The 22,940-nt window shown below is 39.8% G+C and overlaps 1 protein-coding gene and 1 long non-coding RNA gene across 2 annotated transcripts in view; one reads left to right on the top strand and one right to left on the bottom strand.

Annotated features, from left to right (window-relative positions):
• Window positions 1-22,940, top strand: part of LOC145434526 (uncharacterized) — a 369,322-nt gene that overhangs the window by 140,768 nt on the left and 205,614 nt on the right. The window lies entirely within an intron of this gene.
• Window positions 1-22,940, bottom strand: part of LOC145433961 (uncharacterized) — a 106,430-nt gene that overhangs the window by 32,135 nt on the left and 51,355 nt on the right. Inside the window, exon 13 of the mRNA XM_080311220.1 lies at window positions 22,539-22,643. Within this exon, the coding sequence (XP_080167346.1) occupies window positions 22,539-22,643 (105 nt within the window). The remainder of the gene's footprint in view (window positions 1-22,538; window positions 22,644-22,940) is intronic.

Below are 22,940 nucleotides of genomic sequence, written 5' to 3'. Positions count from 1 at the left end.
TTGGCCATTGTTATGTTCATCCTGTTGCGGTGGTGCCATTGTTGGAACTATGTCGATTTTCAGATTTTGAGAGATGTTTTGAGGTGGTTCCATATCCCCGGCACGATTTGAATTTGTATTTTCGGAATCAGTGAGGCAGTAGCTCTCGATTAAGACCAGTTTCATTACATTTCAGCCCTCGGGACGCAAGCTATAACTCCACCAATTATGCTTCTTTTGGATTGCTCAGCAACAAGTGTAACTGCTTGTCGGAGCGTAACGACGGGACTTGCGTATCTATCCGTAGGTTAGTAATCTACAGTCCAACTGAGGCCAAAGTTCAACTAACGTAAGTGCTCTGCGGGTCACTAAAGGTTGTGAGTCAGTGAACCACAAAAAATAGCGTTGAAAACAATGATTTGTCATTGATTGATGATCAGGTTGAATTCGAGAGTTCAATTGCTAATTTCGAAGGCTGTATAGGGCCACCATTCGCATATTTCTAATACGCTATAGATGCATTAACATATAATCAGGTTGAACTTCTTTAACAAAATAGCGAAACGCACGTGAAATCAATAAAGTGCTACAGGCGCGAATCGCAGTTTGCCCGCCTCTGCTATAACTAGTAGCCCCATGGGAATGATAACTGAAGTGAAGATGTTTCGGCTTGACCTAATAGTTCTATGTCAATTTCACTCAGTAATTCGAATGTGATAAGCTACAGCTCATTCTGTTTAGAGATAAATTTGCAATAAAACGTACATTTCGACCACGTTATTGTTTATGCTTGGGAGATATTAGCGCTATTTGGGGCTATACTTTCGCTGTATGATCATATCGGGGTTGTTCAACGACGTAACCTTTAAATATTTTTGAATATCATATACTTTATGCTTAGTTAATTGACAGTTTATTCGACTCTCAATAATTTTGTATTCTAGAACCACTGAAGTCTCATGGAATTACAAAATACCGTGCTTTGCAAACAATGTAAAAGAATAGAAGCGAAGTTAGCTTGGTTCCCTGGGGACACCTATGCCTTTGTTAGGAATGTTCATCCAATGCTGAACGTTGCATATTCCGCAATGCCAATGTATCCGAAAAGATCAAGGTGTACGGAGCTTGATGGAACAGCCAAGAGTAAGCGTAATACGCTGCTTATGATGAGATATTTCCGAGGTTTCTATCGGAAAACGAACCTAAAAGTTCTGGTTGATATGCTGGTTATGTTGATATTCTTGAAGATATAATCGTAGTCTCCAATACGAATATCTTCCTAGAGCTACAAACATTCGATATACAAAAATTGTTGATAAGCACCCTACATTATGGTGAAAACCTGCTACATACACCTATTATATGCTTACTTCTTGATTTACACCGACAGCTCTCATACACATCATATTTCGTTATAGTTCCGTTATAGTGATATTAAAGTCAATGTAATATATATATGATGAGCGAATGATGAGCGATGAGCGAATGTTCCTTATGATAGTCGATGAAATATTCGAAGACAGTCAAGAAAATTAGGTAATTAAATAGGCGCGCTTATCAATGTGTCTTTAAAAGCTAGTTGACGGGAAGTGAATACCCTAGACAAGTTTGAACCTCTCTATATTGCAGCATATTGGAGATAGCTTGTGCAATAGCCCTAAATACAACTAAATGCGGGGATTTGATATCGCAATAAGTGTGATTTCGAGACAATTCAAATTGTTGAGAATTAGGACTATTTTGCATCCATCTGCGATAACTGTACTGCGTATTGCTATTTGGAAAGGCTCCAACAGCATAGTTAGCATCAGCATTCTGGAAACTTGCATCAGCTTATTTTTTAATAATCATTGAAATCGTGTATATTTTAATAGTGAACGTCTTTTGTACAAGCTAATTATTTTCATCAACAACACAAGATAATTGATACTTTAACTAAAAAATTAATAAGATGTTCACAAAGCAACAATATTATTAGAAAAATCAGTGCTAGTGAAACAATAACAACACTAGAAAATGGCTAATTTCACGCAAAAATCTTAAGATATTCATATTATTAGGCAATTTTCTGATATCATTACTTTGGTTTGTGTCTCATTATTACTGTGTAAAATGATAGCATTTTGTAGTGCATAGGGTAAGGTACTGCGACACGATCCATTGGTCAAGAATGTATTCAGTTAATTCCCTGTAGAGGCCAGCTGTTGTATCATATGGATTTTGAAAGGAAATTGAGAGACACACATCATATGTTTGCACGTACTACATAAAGAAATTAAGCTACAATATAGCGTTCGCGTAGAGTATAAGTGTGACGGTGAAGATATGGCCGCAGAAATTTCACAACGGGTTAACCAACACGGTAGCTGGAGCGTAACTGGTCTTATTCACAATAAACATTTGAGCACACATCTAACACATTACTATAGTACAGGGTGGAGAGATCTGCTTCATGCGCGACCTGCATATCAAACAATCTTATCTCATTATATTATACTACATTTGCAGGCTAATGCGTGGAACAATATTAATACTAAATAGCGAATGCATTGTTTAGTGAGACATATGTGAGGCGAGTAGGGTGATAATATTGCGATATGTCATTTACACAGTGCTATCAAAATGTTTACGTCACTGGATTTTTAATACATATTTCTAGTTGTTCTGGGATTTCAATATAATGCAAGACTTATAGAATTTGATGAAAGATGGTACTAAATGATTAAAAATTTGCAATTGAACTCTCGAATCGAAGTGGATAATTAATCAATGATAAATCATTGTGTATAACGATGAACTTGATAGTTAACTACGTTGGTACAGCTCAACATCATTTCCGCTATAAGTAATTTATTGGTCTATAGCGATCTCCTTTGACCGCAAACAGTCGGTGATACGAATGCACTGCTATTGCGAAATATCCCTATAACAGCAGCTAACAATAAATACCTACATCAAATATTTGAGAAAATCTACTTTTTCTCTATGATTGCGGCATACCAAATTCGATTAAATTCCAGTCAGTAGGCGAATTGCTACTTGGAGTAGAAGTACAATTTACTGGATTTAAATATGTTTAAAATATTTCATTTTTCAAGTATTATTACTTTGGTTCCAACTTTGGAATATTAATGATTATTATTATTTCTTTCATTATTCATTGAAATCATTGTAGCTTATAACGGTGAACATCTTTTGTACAACAAGCTCCAAGTTTAATTAGAATTAGCGCTACACAAAATTCAAATACCTTGCAACCTCATGAAGGTGTATCCTATCAATACACAATAATAAACTTCATTCGATAGTCAACATTTCATTGTGACAACAGCTGTGCTCTATAGGGAATTAACTGAATACCTTCTTGGTTAATGGATAGTGTCGCAGTACCTTAGCGTATGCACTACAAAATGCTTTCATTTTACACTAATATTGACACACAAATCAACGTAATAATATCAAAAAATTACCTAGTAATATGAATATCTTATAATATTGCGTGAAATTAGCCATTTCCATGTGTTGTTACCACTGATTATTTTATTAATATTGCTGCTTTGTGAATATCTTATTTATTATTTAGTTAATTTATCAATTATCTTGTGATGTTGATGAAAATAATTAGCTTACGTTATTATAAGAATCAAAACATGATTTGAATCTTTTAAAATATTTCATTCTAACTGAGGAGTATTAATATTATTAATATTTTTTCTATATTCATTGACATCATTGTGGCTTATAACGGTGAACATCTTTTTTTTAATATTGTTGCTTTGTGAATATCTATTTGAGTTTTCGTTAAATTGTTGATTATCTTGTTGAAGAATTAGTTTGTACAAAAGACGTTCACTGTTATAATCTACATGATTTCAATGATTAGAATATCTTATGATTTTACGTGAAATTAGCCATTTTCATCGATATTGAAGTCTTCTGAGAGCATCTTCATTATTCACTAGTCCGCGCAATTCTCCTCTTAGTACGTTATGTCTTTCAACAGAGCATTTGAATTGCTATTCGAAGGTATCTGACAGCTGTGAACTAATTCTTCAAGTTTGTTCATCGTAGCGTAACGACCATTTTTACGAATCCATAACTGTATCATTTGATATCGTTGCTCAGTTAAGTTATAGCAATCCATGTATTGACATTCGGCAATTTCATTGTCAGATAGCTCAAGTTTTTCACGTGCAAACCTATACCAGTTCATCAGGTCAATTCGATCCATTATGACGTATATATCATTAGCAGTAATCTTTGACATATTCAATCTACAGCCTACAGCGAATAATCATGTAATAAATATTATACGTTATATATTACCTTGCACTTGCTTCAACTGCAAAGGCAATCAACGCAATATTAACGTAATCATATCTCGGTGTTACTAAAGTAATCAACTACACATACGACGTAATCATGAACATGCTTCAACTACACAATCGTATTAACGTGTTTCTCAGTGTTATTGGACTGGAACTAGACGCAATCATAACGTAATCATATCTGAGCATTACTGGAACTAAGCAAAGCCGCTCTCGTAATAACTAAAGTAATCGCATATGACGTGATCATGAACATGCTGCAATACGCAATCATAGGTAATCAACTTACTCAATGACGTAATAAATATCTCAGCGTTACACGTGGAACTAAGCAAAGCCGCTCTCGTAATAAATAAAGTAATCAACTACGCATGTGACGCAATCATGAACATGCTGCAATACGCAATCATAGGTAATCAACTTACGCAATGACGTAATAAATATCTCAGCGTTACTGGACTGGAGCTATGCTATCTCTCGCTCAACCAAAACCTCTCTCGTATTGGAACCAAACCCACATCCTTCTGCATTCTGATTGGCTAACAGATGTCACGTGATCAAATACTCGACGCTGATTGGAGGGGGTATAAAGACAGGCTATAATACTGTCAGTGCTTTTCAACCTTTTTAAGCTTCATTCGCACTTTTTCGTAAAATAAATTTCATTTGCACAAACAAACCGAAAATTGTTATACAGAAAGAATATGAAAATACAACATTTATTTGATCGGATTTGCAACAAATTGGTGTGTCTTAAGCTATCAAGTGTCTCATTAAAAAGGCTACTATTTTCGCTCGTTTCGATTTCAAAAATTTCACTAAAACCCTTTCAGTCCAAACACGTTGTTGGGTTTTGTACAAGAACGTCTATTAGTGCTTGGATGGCAAGGTCTTAGAATCTGTTCTGCACTCCTATCCAAAATACAACGTATTTTTTCACAATTAAAAAATGCTTGCTGGAAGAAATCGATTTTGAGCGCTGACAAAAAGTTCTATTAGGCTCCAGTATGTCGAAAGGGTGAAAAACCCACTTGTTTGTGTTGAGGCTTTTGCATTATGTTTTGGAAAATAAGGTCCAAACAATGAAGGAGAGTAGGCATATTAGAGCTCGCTACCTTATGATAAGTTGCTCCAACTTTTTTTTCGAATTCCCATTTTCTGTCTCGCGAGTATGTGGGAAGAGCAACTGAACTCACAATACTCTGTGTTCTGCTCTTGAGCTTAATCTAACTTGAGAATTCATAACAGTTTAATAACGTCAATGCAGCTTTTTGGACTAACACCAAAATCTGAGTTTTTGTCGCATCTCACGACCAGAGCCTCACCCATGAAAAAGAATTCATTTTTAATATTACAGTAGTATATGTTAAGATTTTACGGACAATGGGACATGTATGACATACAGAACGCGCACACCACAATTCTATCCAACACAGCTCTACAAAATATGTATGACGCACGCGATCTCAAATTAGGGTGAATTAAATTCCTCTACGTGTCGCAGTTGTATTACTGCAGTCTACTCAGATTGCAAGAACGGGACTATTCACTGCCGACAACGGAGAATATCCATATCGAATGGTTTGGCCATCCAGCATAGGTCATTTTCGACCAAGGTTTTGTCGATGTTTTAGCACCGCATTTACATCAGAGGTTTGTTGACCAGAACTTTACGTCTTCATGTAACCCGACGCAAAAGGGGCTGGCTGGCTGGCTGGCTGAGTGTCACAGACCTGAACTCGCTCGTTGCACATCTCTAGTCCCTACACTAGTTCATCCCAACGGTCATCATCGACCATGTTTACCAGTCGGACAAATCTTATCATGATAAAGCCATATTTTCTGGCTACAGTACCAAACACCGTGACCTTAGATTTGTAAAAACTATATCGCAGGTTTTTTGCAATGAATTTAACAAATATCACATACACATTAACAGATAGCTCTGGCACCGTGTCCACCAAAAATTATACCCTTTGCGGTCCATACCTTCATAACCCTTGAAGGGGTAAAAATCTGCGTTACAAAAACTTGCAAATGCGAGTCTTCAATGATGTTATTTACTACCATCCTCGTGTCTCGCACTAATCGAACAGTTATTACGAAAGATTGTTTAGCGAAGGAAAGCAGGAAGTCAATTCGACGTCATTTTTTCAGCCTGTCGCAGGCTCGGACGGGATGATACTGTACTTTTTACAATTGCGTCGCAACAACAAAAGTTACACTGCCCTTGAATTTCCTATTAGGTCTATTTGAAATATTTCAGGTCAGAAAAATTAACAATTATCATTCGCGATTTTCATTCGCACTCATCCGGGATTTTCATTCGCACCGTTCGCACCACCTTCGTCATTCGCACTGCAATTTTTTTCATTCGCACAAGTGCGAACCGTCACACAGGTTGAAAAGCACTGGACTGGGTGATTAAATAAAAATGACTCGAGTTGAGTCGGGTCTAACGTTAATTCAAAGAAGGACTTGCGACTCGGAACGGTGACCTGGTAATCCTACGGACGCAACAATATATGAAACTGTCACGGGGAATAGTAATATATCAAAAGGTCGTAGCTTGCGTTGCGTAGGGTAGGCTATATAGATATCTAATCAGGTCAGTATGACCACCATTTGTATTCTGTGACCCCCGTGACGTATAGTTGGTTACGTGCTGGGTGTTTATTGCTCTCCTTATCTATGTTATTATCGGTGGCGAGTAAGGTAGTAGTAGTCAGAGATGGGGTAATCGCGATTAGTAATCGTAATCGATTACGACGATTACAGCATTTTCAAGTAATCGTAATCGACTACTTCATATATCTAATCGATTTCTTTGTGAAAGAACGATTACTTATTATTTTTACAAGGACTATGACATAAATTGAACATTCATGAACAAGGAAGAGGTATTATACCAGGTTTATTGGTAGCACAAACGTCTGATATTCAAACGCCACTGCTCGTTATTACGTCAGACGTAGCCTATATCAAACGTTGTTCGTCTTCGCGTATGAAGTATCCAAACAAGTGAATATATATTCGATGTACATTATAGAGTCATTATAAAAACGCCTGTCTTGCTGTATATCAGGTTTTCAATACAACCCAGACTCCAGTAGGCCTACCTCGCAGCAGGATAATATTCACCACGCTGCCTATAGTTTCATATAGAAACTTATGCATTGTTGACAGGTTATGATTAGTTAAACGCAGCCTGCACGGCAGTTGTTGCTTGGCGGGCAGTAGGCCTATATGTAGCCTATGTACGTTTAATTACACCGGGCAAATATTTGAAATTTGGACCTGCCGCCATAGCAATCCCCTTATTCACCACGTTAGCTTGGGTTGTGGCTAGAATCAAGACCAAAACAGCAATTCGCCCCCGTCTTTTCACTCCAAATGATGGTCTTGGGACCCATGAGGTGGTCACTATTCAGGTTGATAACGGAGTTTACTCTGAATATAGGTATTTGCATTATATTACTATTCATTTTAATCCTCTCTCAGCCCCTGATAGTCAGATTTACCGGTAGAGAGGCTGGGGGCACGTAATTCATATTTATAATATCTGTTAAGTTGTTAGTATTACTATATTTTATGTTGTTAATTCGTGACCTTTCGTATGTCATGTAATCAAAATATAATGTAGTCAACCAAACGTAGCAGATTTTCATGAGACGCTCAAACAAATTGCCATGCCGTCATTCCTAAGTGGGCTCCTCCGAAGGCTGTGGGACTCAGATTGGAAGGACAGGACTATCCGCCACGCCCATCCAGCGCGGCTGTGATAACGGACACATACTCAAAGTTTTGGCCTAGGCTATTATTTGGTAGCACACTTCGTGGAGTCGCATGTTGGCCGAAACTATACAATATACATATGTCTCTTGGTTTGTCGTGGCGCGATAATGACCGGCACCGAAATATCAATTCCCATAAATTAGGCATGCCTTTTTCTTGAGGGAGAGACGTATGCATTTCAAAATCAAGTTATCTAGAGACATTAAATCGCGAAGAAAATTCTCAAGTTAATGAAATATCGCATAATCTCCTTTGAGTTATGTTGTTTTACGAAATACTTTTGAGCCCCCTTTGGGCTCGTCCCCATCCTATCGGGGAGTTTGGGGCGCATCAGTCACGGACCTGGCAAAATGCATATCGCTGGGTGCGATAAATCGTCCCCTATAAAGTTCGGATTTGGGTAGATTATGACGTAACAAGTAAATTACGCATTTCTGTAACGAAATCCGTTATCTCATTACGAATTTCATTGCAATCCTATATCTCGGAAGATTAGTTCTAAAAAGCAAACTCAATGTAATCGCGAGTAATCGTGATTACATTTCAAATTTAATCGTAATCGTAATCGACTACTCGGGGATTTTGCTGCAATCGTAATAGTAATCGTAATCGCGTGATTCAGAAGTAATCGTAATCGAAATCGATTACATTCATGAAGTAATCACCCCATGTCTGGTAGTAGTACGCTCTACAGCTGTAACACCAATGAATTATTAGCCGATTGGAGATTTCTATTCCAGGAGTCCTTAACAAGGCTCCGTAGACCACATCGGGGTACGATGCACCACATCAGGGTGTACGAGATGCATTGTGGAATTGGGCCTATATGCTGTGAAATAATTTCTTAGCCAAATAATTCAACTGGATTTTGGTGAATGTTTTTTTTTTACTTTTAATATAGGTACCATCAGAAATTGGGTTGAAAATTGACAGGGGCTACGATAAATTTTATTAAAAGCACAAGGGGTACGATCGCTGAAAACGTCGATAAGCAATGCTATTACTATGGCTCAATATTGATTATATTAAAGTTGTTATTGATATATTCCAATAATAATCAAGGGTGAAATCTAACAATATACTTATCACGACTATATCAAAACCAAGATTAGGTTACACCTCTTTGATGTCAGATCAATCTTCAGTTGATTTTAAAATATTCCACATAAAATTGTGGCACGTCAAGGGATCACTAGCTGCAATATTATAACCTGACAGTTTTACGGTGTCGTGCTGCACCCTATCACGTGATGTCTATAACTCATTAATCAACAAAATTAAGCCCGGCACAAATTTTATTCAAATATTTTAAAATGTGATTTTGTTTCCCGTATCAACCGTGAAGTTGCGATAGTAATTTACATTTCCACGATGTTTGTGGAATGCCTGTCTGCAAGGTTCAAGGCCTACTTGGATATTATTCATTGAATATCCCATTTATCGATGCTTCGGCCCGCGGCCTCATCAACAACTAGGAAATTGACCCGCGAGCACATTTGAGTTTGAGACCTCTGATCTAGCTATTACAATCAGACGAACCAGAAGTATAATATTGTAGCAACTTTAACCTATCGCGAGGGTTCGTGTACAGTGCGACGAGCACTTCTTAGCAGTAGGGCTGGGCAAAATCGAGTATTTGAGTGATTCTACAGGGTTGGTTCGATTGGTTTGGAATAAGGTCAGATTTCTTTGAAATGAGGTCAGTCTCATGTTTGAATTGAGGATAGTCATGTCAGAAATAAGGATAGTCGCTATATTCACTATAAAGTCAGTTGCAGTACCAGGCACGACTTCCCAGCAGTGTTGGGATCAAGTCACTACCTTCGAGTCACGAGTCATTTCGAGTCACTGCATATTTTGACTCGAGTCAAGTCAAGTCAATTGATTTTCGAAGGTGACTCGAGTCAAGTCAAGTCACCCGATTTTTGGAGGTGACTCGAGTCAAGTCGAGTCAAGTCAAGTCAAGTCACGAGTCAAGTCACAATTCAAGTCAAGTTGCCTTTTCAAAGTGGGGCATGATTAGGTCATTGCATTTTGCTAGCTGTCTGAAATACAGATTGAGTGGTCATTGATTGTGAATCGATGAATAAATGTAGAGTTAAATATACACTAGGGCTCTTCAAAAATGACTTTTTTTCTCAAATCGTACTGGCTACTTGATAAAATTGTTAGGTTACCTAATTTAAGCCTACACACAAAATTTGGTTCAATTCCAGCCAGTAACCGCTTTGCTAAGGAGAAGAAAGTTTCTATTTATTATATAAAAATAAATAATAAAAAATTTGAAAATTTTCTGTTCACCCCATAAAAGTATTAGGCCGTCTATAGAAATGATGCTCACCAAATTTGGTTCAATTCCTCCCAGTGGAAACGGAGTTATTGCCGTCGAAAAATTTGGATTTGAATAAAATAGTATTTACGGTTAGCACAACTTTAATAAATAAACAAAGAATCGGTCACCGTAAATACTATTTTATTCAAATCCAAATTTTTCGACGGCCATAACTCCGCTTCCACTGGTTGGAATTGAACCAAATTTGGTGAGCATTGTTTCTATAGACAGCCAAACACTTTCATGGGGTGTACAGAAAATTTTCAAATTTTTTTATTATTTATTTTTATATAATAAATAGAAACTTTCTTCACTTGTAGCAAAGCGGTTACTGGCTGGAATTGAACCAAATTTTGTGTGTAGGCTTAAATTAGGTAACCTAACAATTTTGTCAAGTAGCCAATACGATTAGAGAAAAAAGTCATTTTTGAAGAGCCCTAATATACACGCTGTATCGCTCACATATATGTAGATCTGTTAAACTACGTAAGTAATTGCATAGCCTCAGTTTATAGTTCCCAGCAGAATAGAGAAACGAATTGATAAGATGCAATACATTACTCACTTACAAATTGATATGATGCAATTTCAGCCCGTGCCAATGGTTGAGAACTATCGGCTATAAACTATATTCGAATTCAATATAAAAAAAAGGTTTGATTAAGGCAAGAACAGAAATAGACATTTTGCTATTAAATTACTTTACTAAATTAGTTTACGACAACGTAAGCTGTAAGCTTCGATCACCTCGTTTGCGGTTAATTTATTTGTGAGAGAACAATGGAGGCTCATTAAATCATTGAATCATTCAATGATTGCTCACTCTCACGGGTTACGCTGGCGTTTCGCGAACAATCCGACCATATGCAAGATACAGTGATTTTTATCGATACCGATTACTTGATGACTTGAAATTGACTCGTGAATTTTGCTCCGAGTCACGAGTCAATCCACATTTCTGATACCCCGAGTCAAGTCAAGTAAAGTCATTTTAGCAAAGTGACTCGAGTCAAGTCAAGTCATACGAAAAAGGTGACTCGAGTCTGACTCGAGTCAAGTCATGACTCGAGTCATCCCAACACTGCTTCCCAGTGGTAACCAAGTCCGAACACATCCCAGACATGGTGTCCGAACACATCCCAGACACGATGTCCTAGCGTCAACACAGTCTTAACATACCCCAGACATGATGTCCAAACACGCCCCAGACATGATGTCCGGGTATCAACACAGGCCTAACACGCCCAAGACACCATGTCCAAATGGCAACACAGGCCGAACACACCCCAGACACGATATCCGAGTGTCAACTCAGTCCGGACACAACCCAGACACCATGTTTGAATGGCGGAACACACCCCACAGACTATGTCCGATTGGCAGCACAGGCCGAACACACCCCAGACATGATGTCCAAACACGCCCCAGACACGATGTCCGATTGGCAGCACAGGCCGGACACACCCCTGACATGATGTCCAAACACGCGCCTGACACGATGTCCGAGTGTCAATACAGGCCTAACACGCCCAAGACACCATGTCTGAATGGCAACACAGACCGAGCATGCCCCAGACACGATGTCCGAGTGTCAACTACGTCCGAACACGACCCAGACACCATTTTTGAATGGCCGAACACGCCCCAGACACGATGTCCGATTGCCATCACAGGCCGAACACACCCCAGACATGATGTTCAAACACGCCTCAGACACGATGTCCGAGTATAAACACAGGCCGAACACGCCCAAAACACCATGTCCGAATGGCAACACAGACCGAACACGCCTCAGACACCATGTTTGAATGGCTATAGCACAGGCCGAACACGCCCCAGACATGATGTCTGAACTCGGCGCAGACACGATGTCCGAGTGTCAACACAGGCCGACACGCCCCAGACATAATGTCTGAATGACAACACAGACCGAACACGCTCCACACACGATGTCTAATTGGCAACACAGGCCGAACGCACCCCAGACATGGTGTCCGAACACGCCTCAGACACAGTGTCCGAGTGTCAACACAGGCCGAACACGCCCAAGACACCATGTCTGAATGGCAACACAGACCGAACACCCCCCAGACATGATGTCTGAACACTCCCCAGGCACGATGTCCGAACACGCGCCAGACACGATGTCCGAGTGTTAATACAGGCCTAACACGCCCAAGACACCATGTCTGAATGGCAACACAGACCGAACGCACCCCAGACACGATGTCCGAGTGTCAACTCAGATCCGAACACAACCCAGACACCATGTTTGAATGGCCGAACATGCCCCAGACACGATGTCCGATTGGCAGCACAGGCCGAACACACCTCAACCTACATTGTTGCATTGCTCTTGATTTTATTTTATATTTTAACCTGCACTGTTTGAAGTGTTTTATAACATCTAGAGCAGGGGTGGGCAAACTTTTGAGCTCGCGGGCCGCATTCAACATCTGAATCCGTTCGCGGGCCGCACTATGTAAAATTGGGATTATAAACCAAGACACCATATTGGTATTCGATGATATAGTGAGGATATGGAGATCATATATATGCTTATTTAAAACAAACCAAACATTGCTTTGATGATATCGTACACGCGTCAGAAACAGTGGCTTGATTTCATAGGCTGGTCGACCTCAATAGCCAATTTGTCAAAACTATAGAAATAAAAGTCGGTTTTCCCGATTCTTAGAACAGGATTGAAATTTAAATCTGTGAAAAGCGATCTGCTCATAGATTTAATAATTCCACTTTTGGTTCAGTTCCAGGACACATAATGCTGACTGCATCATAACCATGTCAGCCTCCAACACGCTTCTGGTATGTCTAGCTAAAATACAAATACCCTAATTCCACGCATACAGAGATCGTATCTACGAGATCGTTTTTAATAAGCACATCACTGATATAATTAAAACTGGGGTGGCCGATCTGACATCACCCTCGTGATCCGAATTATAGCAATCTCGTTTAGGATTTCTGTGATGTTTAGCATCAGTTTGGTGCCATTGAAGGTTAAGACTGTGGATGGGAGATTTTCAAATATGAAATTCAGACTAAATGCAAAGCAAGAATTATGAACGAGATGAGGATCGCGCGAAGCGCAAAAAATTTTTCACCACTGCCTGAGAATTATCGTGGAAAAGTTTAATCAAGTGCCTGCATTAATTCGATTATTAGTATGCATTTTATCAATATTTTGTAAATTTCTTCAGACTCTCGCGGGCCGCACAGGACGGTGTGGAGGGCCGCATGCGGCCCGCGGGCCGTAGTTTGCCCACCCCTGATCTAGAGTCATATCAGCTGCTGAAACATTGAATTCCTGCATTTTTGGGCCTGCACTCAAGAATTGTTAGGAAAAATTTGCTAACCTGCAACGTTTCAAGTGTTTCATAACCATATGATTCTTATCACATGCCGTGACATTGAATTCGTGCATTTCTGTTCCTGTGCCAACTGTAAATAACTTATCTTCATTCGTTGTTTCTGACCTTTTTTTTGTTTCGTTAAATTTTTAGTAAGAACTTGCTAACCTGCATTGTTGCATTGCTCTTGATTTTATTGTATGTTTTAACCTGTACTGTTTGAAGTGTTTCATATCCTCCGAGTCATATCCGTTGCTGAAACATGGAATTCGTGCATTTTTGGGCCTGTACCCAAGTATTTTTAGGAAAAATTTGCTAACCTGCAACGTTTCAAGTGTTTCATAACCATAGGATTCTTATCACATGCCGTAACATTGAAGTCGTGCATTTCTGTTCCTGTGCCCACTGTAAATAACTCATCTTCATATGTTGTTTCTGACGTTTCGTTAAATTCTTTAAGAAAAACCTGCTTCTTGAGCGAGTCGGTTGGGTTGTGTGCATGTGCATTTGTGCAGTCAGCTACTAGATCGAACTTGTAGGAATCATATTGAGGGGTCTATGCAGGAGAACTAATCAGTTGTTCAAATCTTCCTCTTGTTGCATCTTGCTTAGAGCAAGAACATCGGACTTCGTCAGTAAGAGTAACAAACTACTGGTACTATTTTAGAGTGCTCTATAGATTTTGTTTACATTATCCACTTACTCGAGTATAGTTCATTATAAACGACTTCTGCTTGAATGTGTTTTTGGAAAAATGGTTCACTGCTTTACGTTTCCGAAAGTAGAAAGTAGTTATTTAGTGAGTCTGCATCACTTTTCCCAGCGAAATTGTCACCAGCACCGCGTGGAATAGCTCCCGTATTTGTGGTAAATGAAATGGTGTTTAAAAACGATACCTACTTATGGGGGTGACTGGTAGCAGCGTGTGATGACTTTTGTTGGAAATGCCGCTCCCCCTAAGTAGACCGCAGCAAATTTCGACATCGTATCATGGTATAGCAATCTTGTCAAATAATATGCCGCATCTGAGAAGTTCTATATTGCTTGAGACAGGAGCCTCGTCGTCTCATCGTTTATAAGGCCAAAAATAATGAAGAGAATAAATAGTGAACGAATGTATATATGGCCAGGGGCGGCCAACCCGTTGCCCGCGAGAAAATTTTGACTGGCCCGCGAGATAATTCCCGAAATTAGCTGTAATATCAAATAATAAATATTCCATGTAATTTATAACGTTTATATATATCGGCGCGACAAAGTATGTAATTTTTGTGAATTTGCAGGGTCAAATTGATTAGATTGCCCGCGTAATTTGGGTTGTTGGTAACTTGAAGCATTAGTTCCGACGCATTGGCGTAGTTCGGGGCTCGCCTTGTTTTTCGTAGATCTTCGTGTATAATCATAAAGTAGAATACTTCGTGGTAGATTTATTTGACCTGATATTTTTCTAAGTACTAAGCGCGATTTATTGTCGCTCGATTTCTTGATTTTAGCACGCCCTCCTGAAAATTTACCGAATTGAGTCTGATATACTCGCAATTATGTGAGAACGAGTGGGGAAGCGAGTGGCGCATTTGGTTAAACACTGTAGTCACGACAACAATGGTCGCTGGTTCGAATCACGGTTCTGACCAACGTCTACGTGTCGGAGGTTTCTTTGGGCTCCTCATCGCCGACCTCACTACTACGGTAGTGCATTGAAGAGTCCAGACTGAAAGTGAGCCGTGCTATAAGTCGGCAGCAGAGACCACGATGGGGACGCATGGGAGTGAGAGACAATGAAGATGGCTGCGAGAGGGAATGATAAAGACGTTCCCTACAAGACAATCAAAGCAAAGCTCCATGAACTTTATGAAATTCATGTCGTGGGGCACAAGGCCTAGAAAGGCGATAAGCCCCACTCAGTAGTGCCTATCTATACAATACAATACAATGAGAGAACGTGTCGTCCAACATCCTTTTTTGCATCTGCGCTTGCAATTATAGACGTGTAAGCAGGAACCATCGATATTTATATGTGTGAGCCCCAAATATTCCTGTCCTTGTCAAATGATCCCAGCGGCAAACACAGGCGACCCGCAATAAATGCAAGGGACATTAGTATTGGCCGAACTCATACATAAATTTTGAAACTCCAATTTAACAATACCGATCTTTATCGAAAGCTATTCCGGAAATACAATTTTAAAGCTGGCAGGTCAACGGAACCACCCAGAAATATAGCCGTCCAAGTCTGAAATCTGGAAATCGGCATCGTTCGGAATGATTGCTCGATAAAATTCCCATTATCATGGTCTATTATTCATTCGGACATGGTGTCTTGGGCGAGTTCGGCCTGTGTTGATACTCGGACATGGTGTCTGGGGCGTGTTCGGCCTGTGCTATTGCCATTCAAACATGGTGTCTGAGGCGTGTTCGGGCTGTGTTGCCATTCGGACATGGTGTCTTGGGCGTGTTCGGCCTGTGTTTATACTCGGACATCGTGTCTGAGGCGTGTTTGAACATCATGTCTGGGGTGTGTTCGGCCTGTGATGGCAATCGGACATCGTGTCTGGGGCGTGTTCGGCCATTCAAAAATGGTATCTGGGTCGTGTTCGGACGTAGTTGACACTCGGACATCGTGTCTGGGGCGTGTTCGGTCCGTGTTGCCATTCCGACATGGTGTCTTGGGTGTGTTCGGCCTGTGTTGATACCCGGACATCGTATCTGCGGCGTGTTTGGACATCATGTCTGGGGTGTGTTCGGCCTGTGCTGCCAATCTGACATCGCGTCCGGGGCATGTTCGGCCATTCAAACATGGTGTCTGGGTTGTTTTCGGATCTGAGTTGACACTCGGACATCGTGTCTTGGGCGTGTTCGGTCTGTGTTGCCATTCATACATGGTGTCTTGGGCGTGTCAGGCCTGTATTGACACTCGTATATCGTGTCTGGCGCGTGTTTGAACATCATGTCTGGGGTGTGTTAGGACTGAGTTGACGCTAGGACATCGTGTCTGGGGCGTGTTCGGACATCATGTCTGGGATGTGTTCGGACTGGGTTACCACTGGGAAGTCGTGCCTGGTACTGCAACTGACTTTATAGTGAATATAGCGACTATCCTTATTTCAAACATGACTATCCTTATTTCTGACATGACTATCCTCATTTCAAACATGAGACTGACCTCATTTCAATCAAATCGAACCAACCCTCCTCGAACATATAGTACAAAGCTACGAACGTTACTGGAAATAGCACATTTCTGAAGTCATGGTCTTCTCACAACATTTTTGTGTACTATATGTTTCGCATGCTACTATACGGCCAATCAAGGCTTCAAGGCTTCAACAGTGAAAATTAGTATCGTACCGATAATTCTCGTTGATAAATTAACTTTCAGTGGCGAGGAGCGTATTATTTCAGTACTCGAAAAAATCGCCTTTTACTACTCGATTCGAATCATTAAAATTGATACTCGATTCAGATTCGAGTACTCGAATCATTGTGTCCAGCCCTACTTAGCAGGCGCAGGCGAGTAAAAATCTGTGCCATTCGGTTTACGCATTCTAACGATGCTGTGATTGATCCATGGACTCCTAACTATATTTTCATGATCAGATACGTATGATAGCATCTGATGTGAATGATTAAATATCGTTGATCAAACCCTCATCAGTTGTTTGGTTAGTAACCCAGTAAATCAACCGATACACATGATACATTCGTATTTTATTTGAGGTTATTCTACGATATGATATGTTGTAGTGCTTGTTATTTGTGGTATTGACAGTGTTTGTCGACTACTGTTGTCATTTACAACAGGGCAATTTTCTTCATGTTTATTCCGTAGCAGCCGAGTTGTAGCACGACCCACTTCTATGATTTCTTTTAAAGACACCGCAAACACAAGTGGTTCTCAAACTTCTTTAGACACGCCCCCCTTTATGATAGTGAAAAAATTCGCTCCTTTAATTGGCAAATATCAATTTTCAATCAAAATACCAGCAACCCAAACGAATGGTTTGATTGCATGGAAGATTATGACTTTTGATGAGAGAATTTTCAAATATGAAATTTGCACTATACACAGAGCCAGAACAACGAATCGGAGGTAGGCCTAATTCACGCTCAGCGCATTTTTTTCAGATCATCGCAGATTAGCGTCCTCGTCAGATCCTTTCACGCCCCCAAAAGGAAACGCGCCCCCAGTTTGAGAACTATTGGATGAGATGAGATGACGGATGAGATGACGAAAAATAACCTAGATAAACGTCCAGCGCTTATATTGGAATTCTGGAATTTCTAGATCGGACAGAGGACCCCCACAGCCAGGGTTGCATTGAATCAAAAATAAATTTTTAAAAACATGTTTAAAACAAGGCCCGTATTTAAAACAAGTTGTTTACCGTTTTTCTAACAAGCCATGACGTCACGAATATTCAACTGTGATGTCATAATGATTTGACATTGGCAATTTAAAATATAGGGTAAATATAGCTCCTTTGACGAAATATCTATACTATAACTGTTGGACCGACTATTCTGAGGGTTCCAATCATCCCATATCAACTTACGTCGGCTTAATCGGGTGGTAAGTGTCCGTAGGCTCATACAACTTCTTTTTCGGGAAGTGTTTACACAAATATGGCATAATTTTACAACTTGACCAAAACACTTTTTTTCAAAAGGCCTATGTTTGGAACACTGTTTAAAACATGTTTTAAACCAGGGGTCGCCAACTCAAAATGGATCGCGGGCCACTTTTCGAAATTCGAAATTTCACAGACTTTGCACAGCTAATTATCTGGGTGCATTATGTCAGAGTGGACATATTTGCAGAGAAAACGCAGGCCTGGCTAACGTGGGAGGGGGAGCACCGAAAAACATCAACTTGACAAAGCTAACTAATGTAACTAGTGGTGCAGGGGCCCCACCATGCAATGAAAGGAGAAGGGTTGATCGGTTTGCTCAGAAATGACCCCCAACGCCAGACTTCTTCTCATATAACTTGGAGCTTAATGTAATAATGGCTTTTTTACGAAAGCGTTACCGTAATTTTATACTTGCTCTCCTGCGGTTTGAGACGGAGAGTTCGGTTCTCTGTTGAAAGGGTTTAAATGGGGATATACCGGCCTGTATACGACTGGTAAATAGGCTACAGTATCCTAAATTTATTAGTAGCCTACAAATACATGGTAATAATGTTTTGCGGCCCGCAGCGTCTGTTGCTGTCAAAATGCGGCCCACTATACAAGGGAAGTTGAGAACCCCTGCCTTAAGGTGTGATGTAACAATCGTATCTATATCTGAACTCGGTTACAGTAATATGCGTTGAGTCGACCTTTGTTGGTATAGGTCGATTTTGATGGTGTTTCGTACTATGATAATTCTTGAAACTTCGTATGACATGCTGTGAAGGTAGTATTTAACACTGCTTCAAGTTTCAGGATTACTACTTAAAGATAAGGGTAGTAATTTCGTTTCAGAAGTTCAGTGTGTGCTTATCTACATTGTACAGCAAACGGATTTTACTCAAAAGCCGGTATTGGTCTCCATTCATTTTAACGATGTTCCACTCCGAGATCGGTCATGACATTTGGTACGGTAAGTCTTATCGACCGCTGTAACAAGTTTTAAGTTTGTCACTGAACTATCTGGGTGGTAATTTCGTTTCCTAAGTCGAGTGAGAGCTGACTCTTCATTTATCGCTAACAGATTTACGTAAAAGCCGTTATTGGTCTCTATTGATTTTTAACGATGTTCCATACCTAGATCTGTCATGAGCTTTTGCACGGTATGTCTTGATATTAAAATGGAACGCGGTGCCATGTCTGAAAGTTGACACTCAACGATTGAGGCAGGTATTTCGTTTTCGAGGTGGAGTATGGTAGAGGTGTGCGCTGATCTGATACTTAGCCTACCAACATCATTGCGGATCTCACGCAAAAGCCGGTGTCGGTCTGTGCTAATCTAGTCTGCGTTCCATAAGGAGATCGGTGATGATATTTCCAATGGTATATCTCGATGATCGCATGAAACAGCTAACTAAGATTCTCGGTTTGTATTCAAATATTCGCATAATTTTATGTTCGCCAATGTCCATTTCACTGTGAAATTGTGGCCTTCAAACCATTTGCTTACAATCCCCTGTCAAATGCGATAGCTATTTCATTTTCGATGTCGGCTAGCAGCTGATCATTCGATCAGCCTATTCCTCGATCTCTTTTACTCAAAGTTCGGTGTTCGTCTGTTTGTATTGATTTTGACAGTGTACCATGCCGGAATGAGGAGAGGAGAGGACGTAGTTTGTTTTTGTCCTTGGTGTTTTTTGCGGCATATACAACGACTCATGATATACATACACACGATATGCACATTGGCATATCATGAGTGCATGATGTGCATTAGGGCTCTTCAAAAATGACTTTTTTTCTCAAATCGTGCTGGCTACTTGATAAAATTGTTAGGTTACCTAATTTAGGCCTACACACAAAATTTGGTTCAATTCCAGTCGGTAACCGCTTTGCTACAGGAGAAAAAGTTTCTATTTACTATATAAAAATAAATAATAAAAAATTTGAAATTTTTCTGTTCACCCCATGAAAGTGTTAGGCTGTCTATAGAAACGATGCTCACCAAATTTGGTTCAATTCCAACCAGTGGAAGCGGAATTATTGCCGTCGAAAAATTTGGATTTGAATAAAATAGTATTTACGGTGAGCACAACTATAATAAATAAACAAAGAATCGGTCACCGTAAATACTATTTTATTCAAATCCAAATTTTCGACGGCAATAACTCCGCTTCCACTGGTTGGAATTGAACCAAATTTGGTGAGCATCGTTTCTATAGACAGCCCAACACTTTCATGGGGTGAACAGAAAATTTTCAAATTTTATATTATGTATTTTTATATAATAAATAGAAACTTTCTTCTCCTGTAGCAAAGCGGTTACTGGCTGGAATTGAACCAAATTTTGTGTGTAGGCTTAAATTAGGTAACCTAACAATTTTATCAAGTAGCCAGTACGATTTGAGAAAAAAAGTCATTTTTGAAGAGCCCTAATGTGCATATGCCGCAGGACAAGGAAGGTGCAGATATAGCCTTTTACGGCTTTCTAAGCCTTGCACCACCCCTCCATGCTATCCCAGTAATGCATGAGCGCCAAGCAGGGAAGTCATGGATACCAGTGTTACCAATGAGATCTTTGGTCTGACCCGGCCGGGGGTCGAACCCACGACCTACCGATCGAGAAGCCGGACGCTTTACCATTACGCTATCTCGTCAGTCGGAATGGGTTATGAGATTGCGTATGCTACTTCTCGATGATTTCTTGTACCAGTATACTAAGTTTACGGCTTTCATTCATGTATTTATTTATTAATATATTTTCCAACGGCGATTTCGCAGCAGACTTATAGACAGTAAGCCGTATGTGTTGTGTCACAGTCTCAAGTCTCAAGGCCAAAATGTCCTATGTTGTTCCGAGACCGAAGTTCCGAGGCTGCTGTCCTTAGTTCTTCAAAGACCATTCAAATTGATGTTCTGGATTCAATATGACAGGCCCAATCTATGAGATAACAATTGCGTATGTGTCCGAACTCGTTGACCTTTCCAGTTAGGCTTACGCAATCTCTCGAGTTCTAGTCATTGGAATTAGTCAGGTCAAGTCAAGTGCGAACATGAATCGTATTGAGTCTTTGCTCCGTACGTAGATTACGCAGTTGCATTTAGAGCGAAAATTTGAGGTCTAGAAGTTGTCCGGTCCTAGTCCTAGGACACTTTTTCAGAAATTTTCAACTTGCAAAACCGGAGTAAAATTCTCAAAAACCGGTTAATTTTTCCCACTTTGTGATCGGTTGACTAAATAAAAAAAAAAAAAAGGTCATCTTTTCCCTCAGAGCTAAAATCACCGTTTTTCACTCCGAAACACAGCTTCACTTCTGTGCTAATATGCGGCATATCACTCGCAATTTGCTCTAAATCTGCCTAAATTTTCAAAAAAGAGGACAAAATCTCAAAAAAGAGGACAAAAGGGCGTCCTCCGAAAAAAGCCAAAAAAGAGGACAAATCCTCTTAAAAGAGGACGTATGGTAAGCCTATCCAGTCCATTGATCCAATAGTACGCCGGGTGCCTCAGCTTTGGTTGCCTATCAACTGGTCGTAAGCACCAGCTCAGTGGTCGTAACACACCAGGATCGTGTACGAAACACTTTCGGACGGGCTTGGAAAAACTAGGGCCAATCGATTTGCATAATCTCTACAATGAAATCATAACGCATGCTACTAAGGATGACCTGATGATTGATTCGTGGCATAGGGACGATTCTTAGTTCACGTACATTTTGTAAAATAGTCCTTTGATTAAAAAAATGAATAAAACATTTGTTACCACACTTCAAGTCACGGCTCACCGGCAAACCTCTCGCGGCACCTACGTTAAAATCACTGTTGTCGGAAAATTCATGTGACCATCATAAAGTTACTTTTTTACGTTGGAAAACGCCGTTGTGACGTCATGTTGATAAAAGTCGCTCGTAGCCCTTGCCCCACCACCCGATATTGTCACGAGCCGCCACTGGCATCGCTCATGAAATTTATCAATATGTAATCCCTGTATTATGAAAATTATTCCATGTATAATTATTAAATGACGTCAACAATTAATACGGTGATACGAATCAGCAGAATTATAACTCATGTCCGATTATATAGTGTATTTCATTTAGTATTTGATAGTAGAGCAGTCTACCTTATGTTTAGCATTTGCCTTTTCATTCATTAATTCGATCCAAATACTCCAGAGGCGTTTTCTCTGCATCTCCACGCTGGATTTGATAATTTGCGTTCGCAAAACCTGAAACACGAGACAATGATTACGACTAGTATGAAATTTTTTATAAGAGGAGCATTAACTGAGTAAGTGTGCGAGTTTTTTGTAAATAAAATGTCAAACTACAAATCCTTGACTTGAGGTGACCAAATAAATCCCCTATCTGGCATGAATTCAATCCTTTTAGGGCATCGAATTAAATTCTCGTAACAACTTTATTGAACATGAAGTATTTGTTCCTGCAATTTGCAGGCAATATATATATATATATATATATATATTGTATGGAAAGTTACCTCAAGTAAAAGTTATGGATTCAAA

Source organism: Botryllus schlosseri, chromosome 1, assembly GCF_051294905.1.
Source record: "Botryllus schlosseri isolate E-star chromosome 1, Bs_hap1, whole genome shotgun sequence".
NCBI lineage: Eukaryota > Metazoa > Chordata > Ascidiacea > Stolidobranchia > Styelidae > Botryllus > Botryllus schlosseri.
This window is presented reverse-complemented; position numbering and strand designations above follow the sequence as displayed.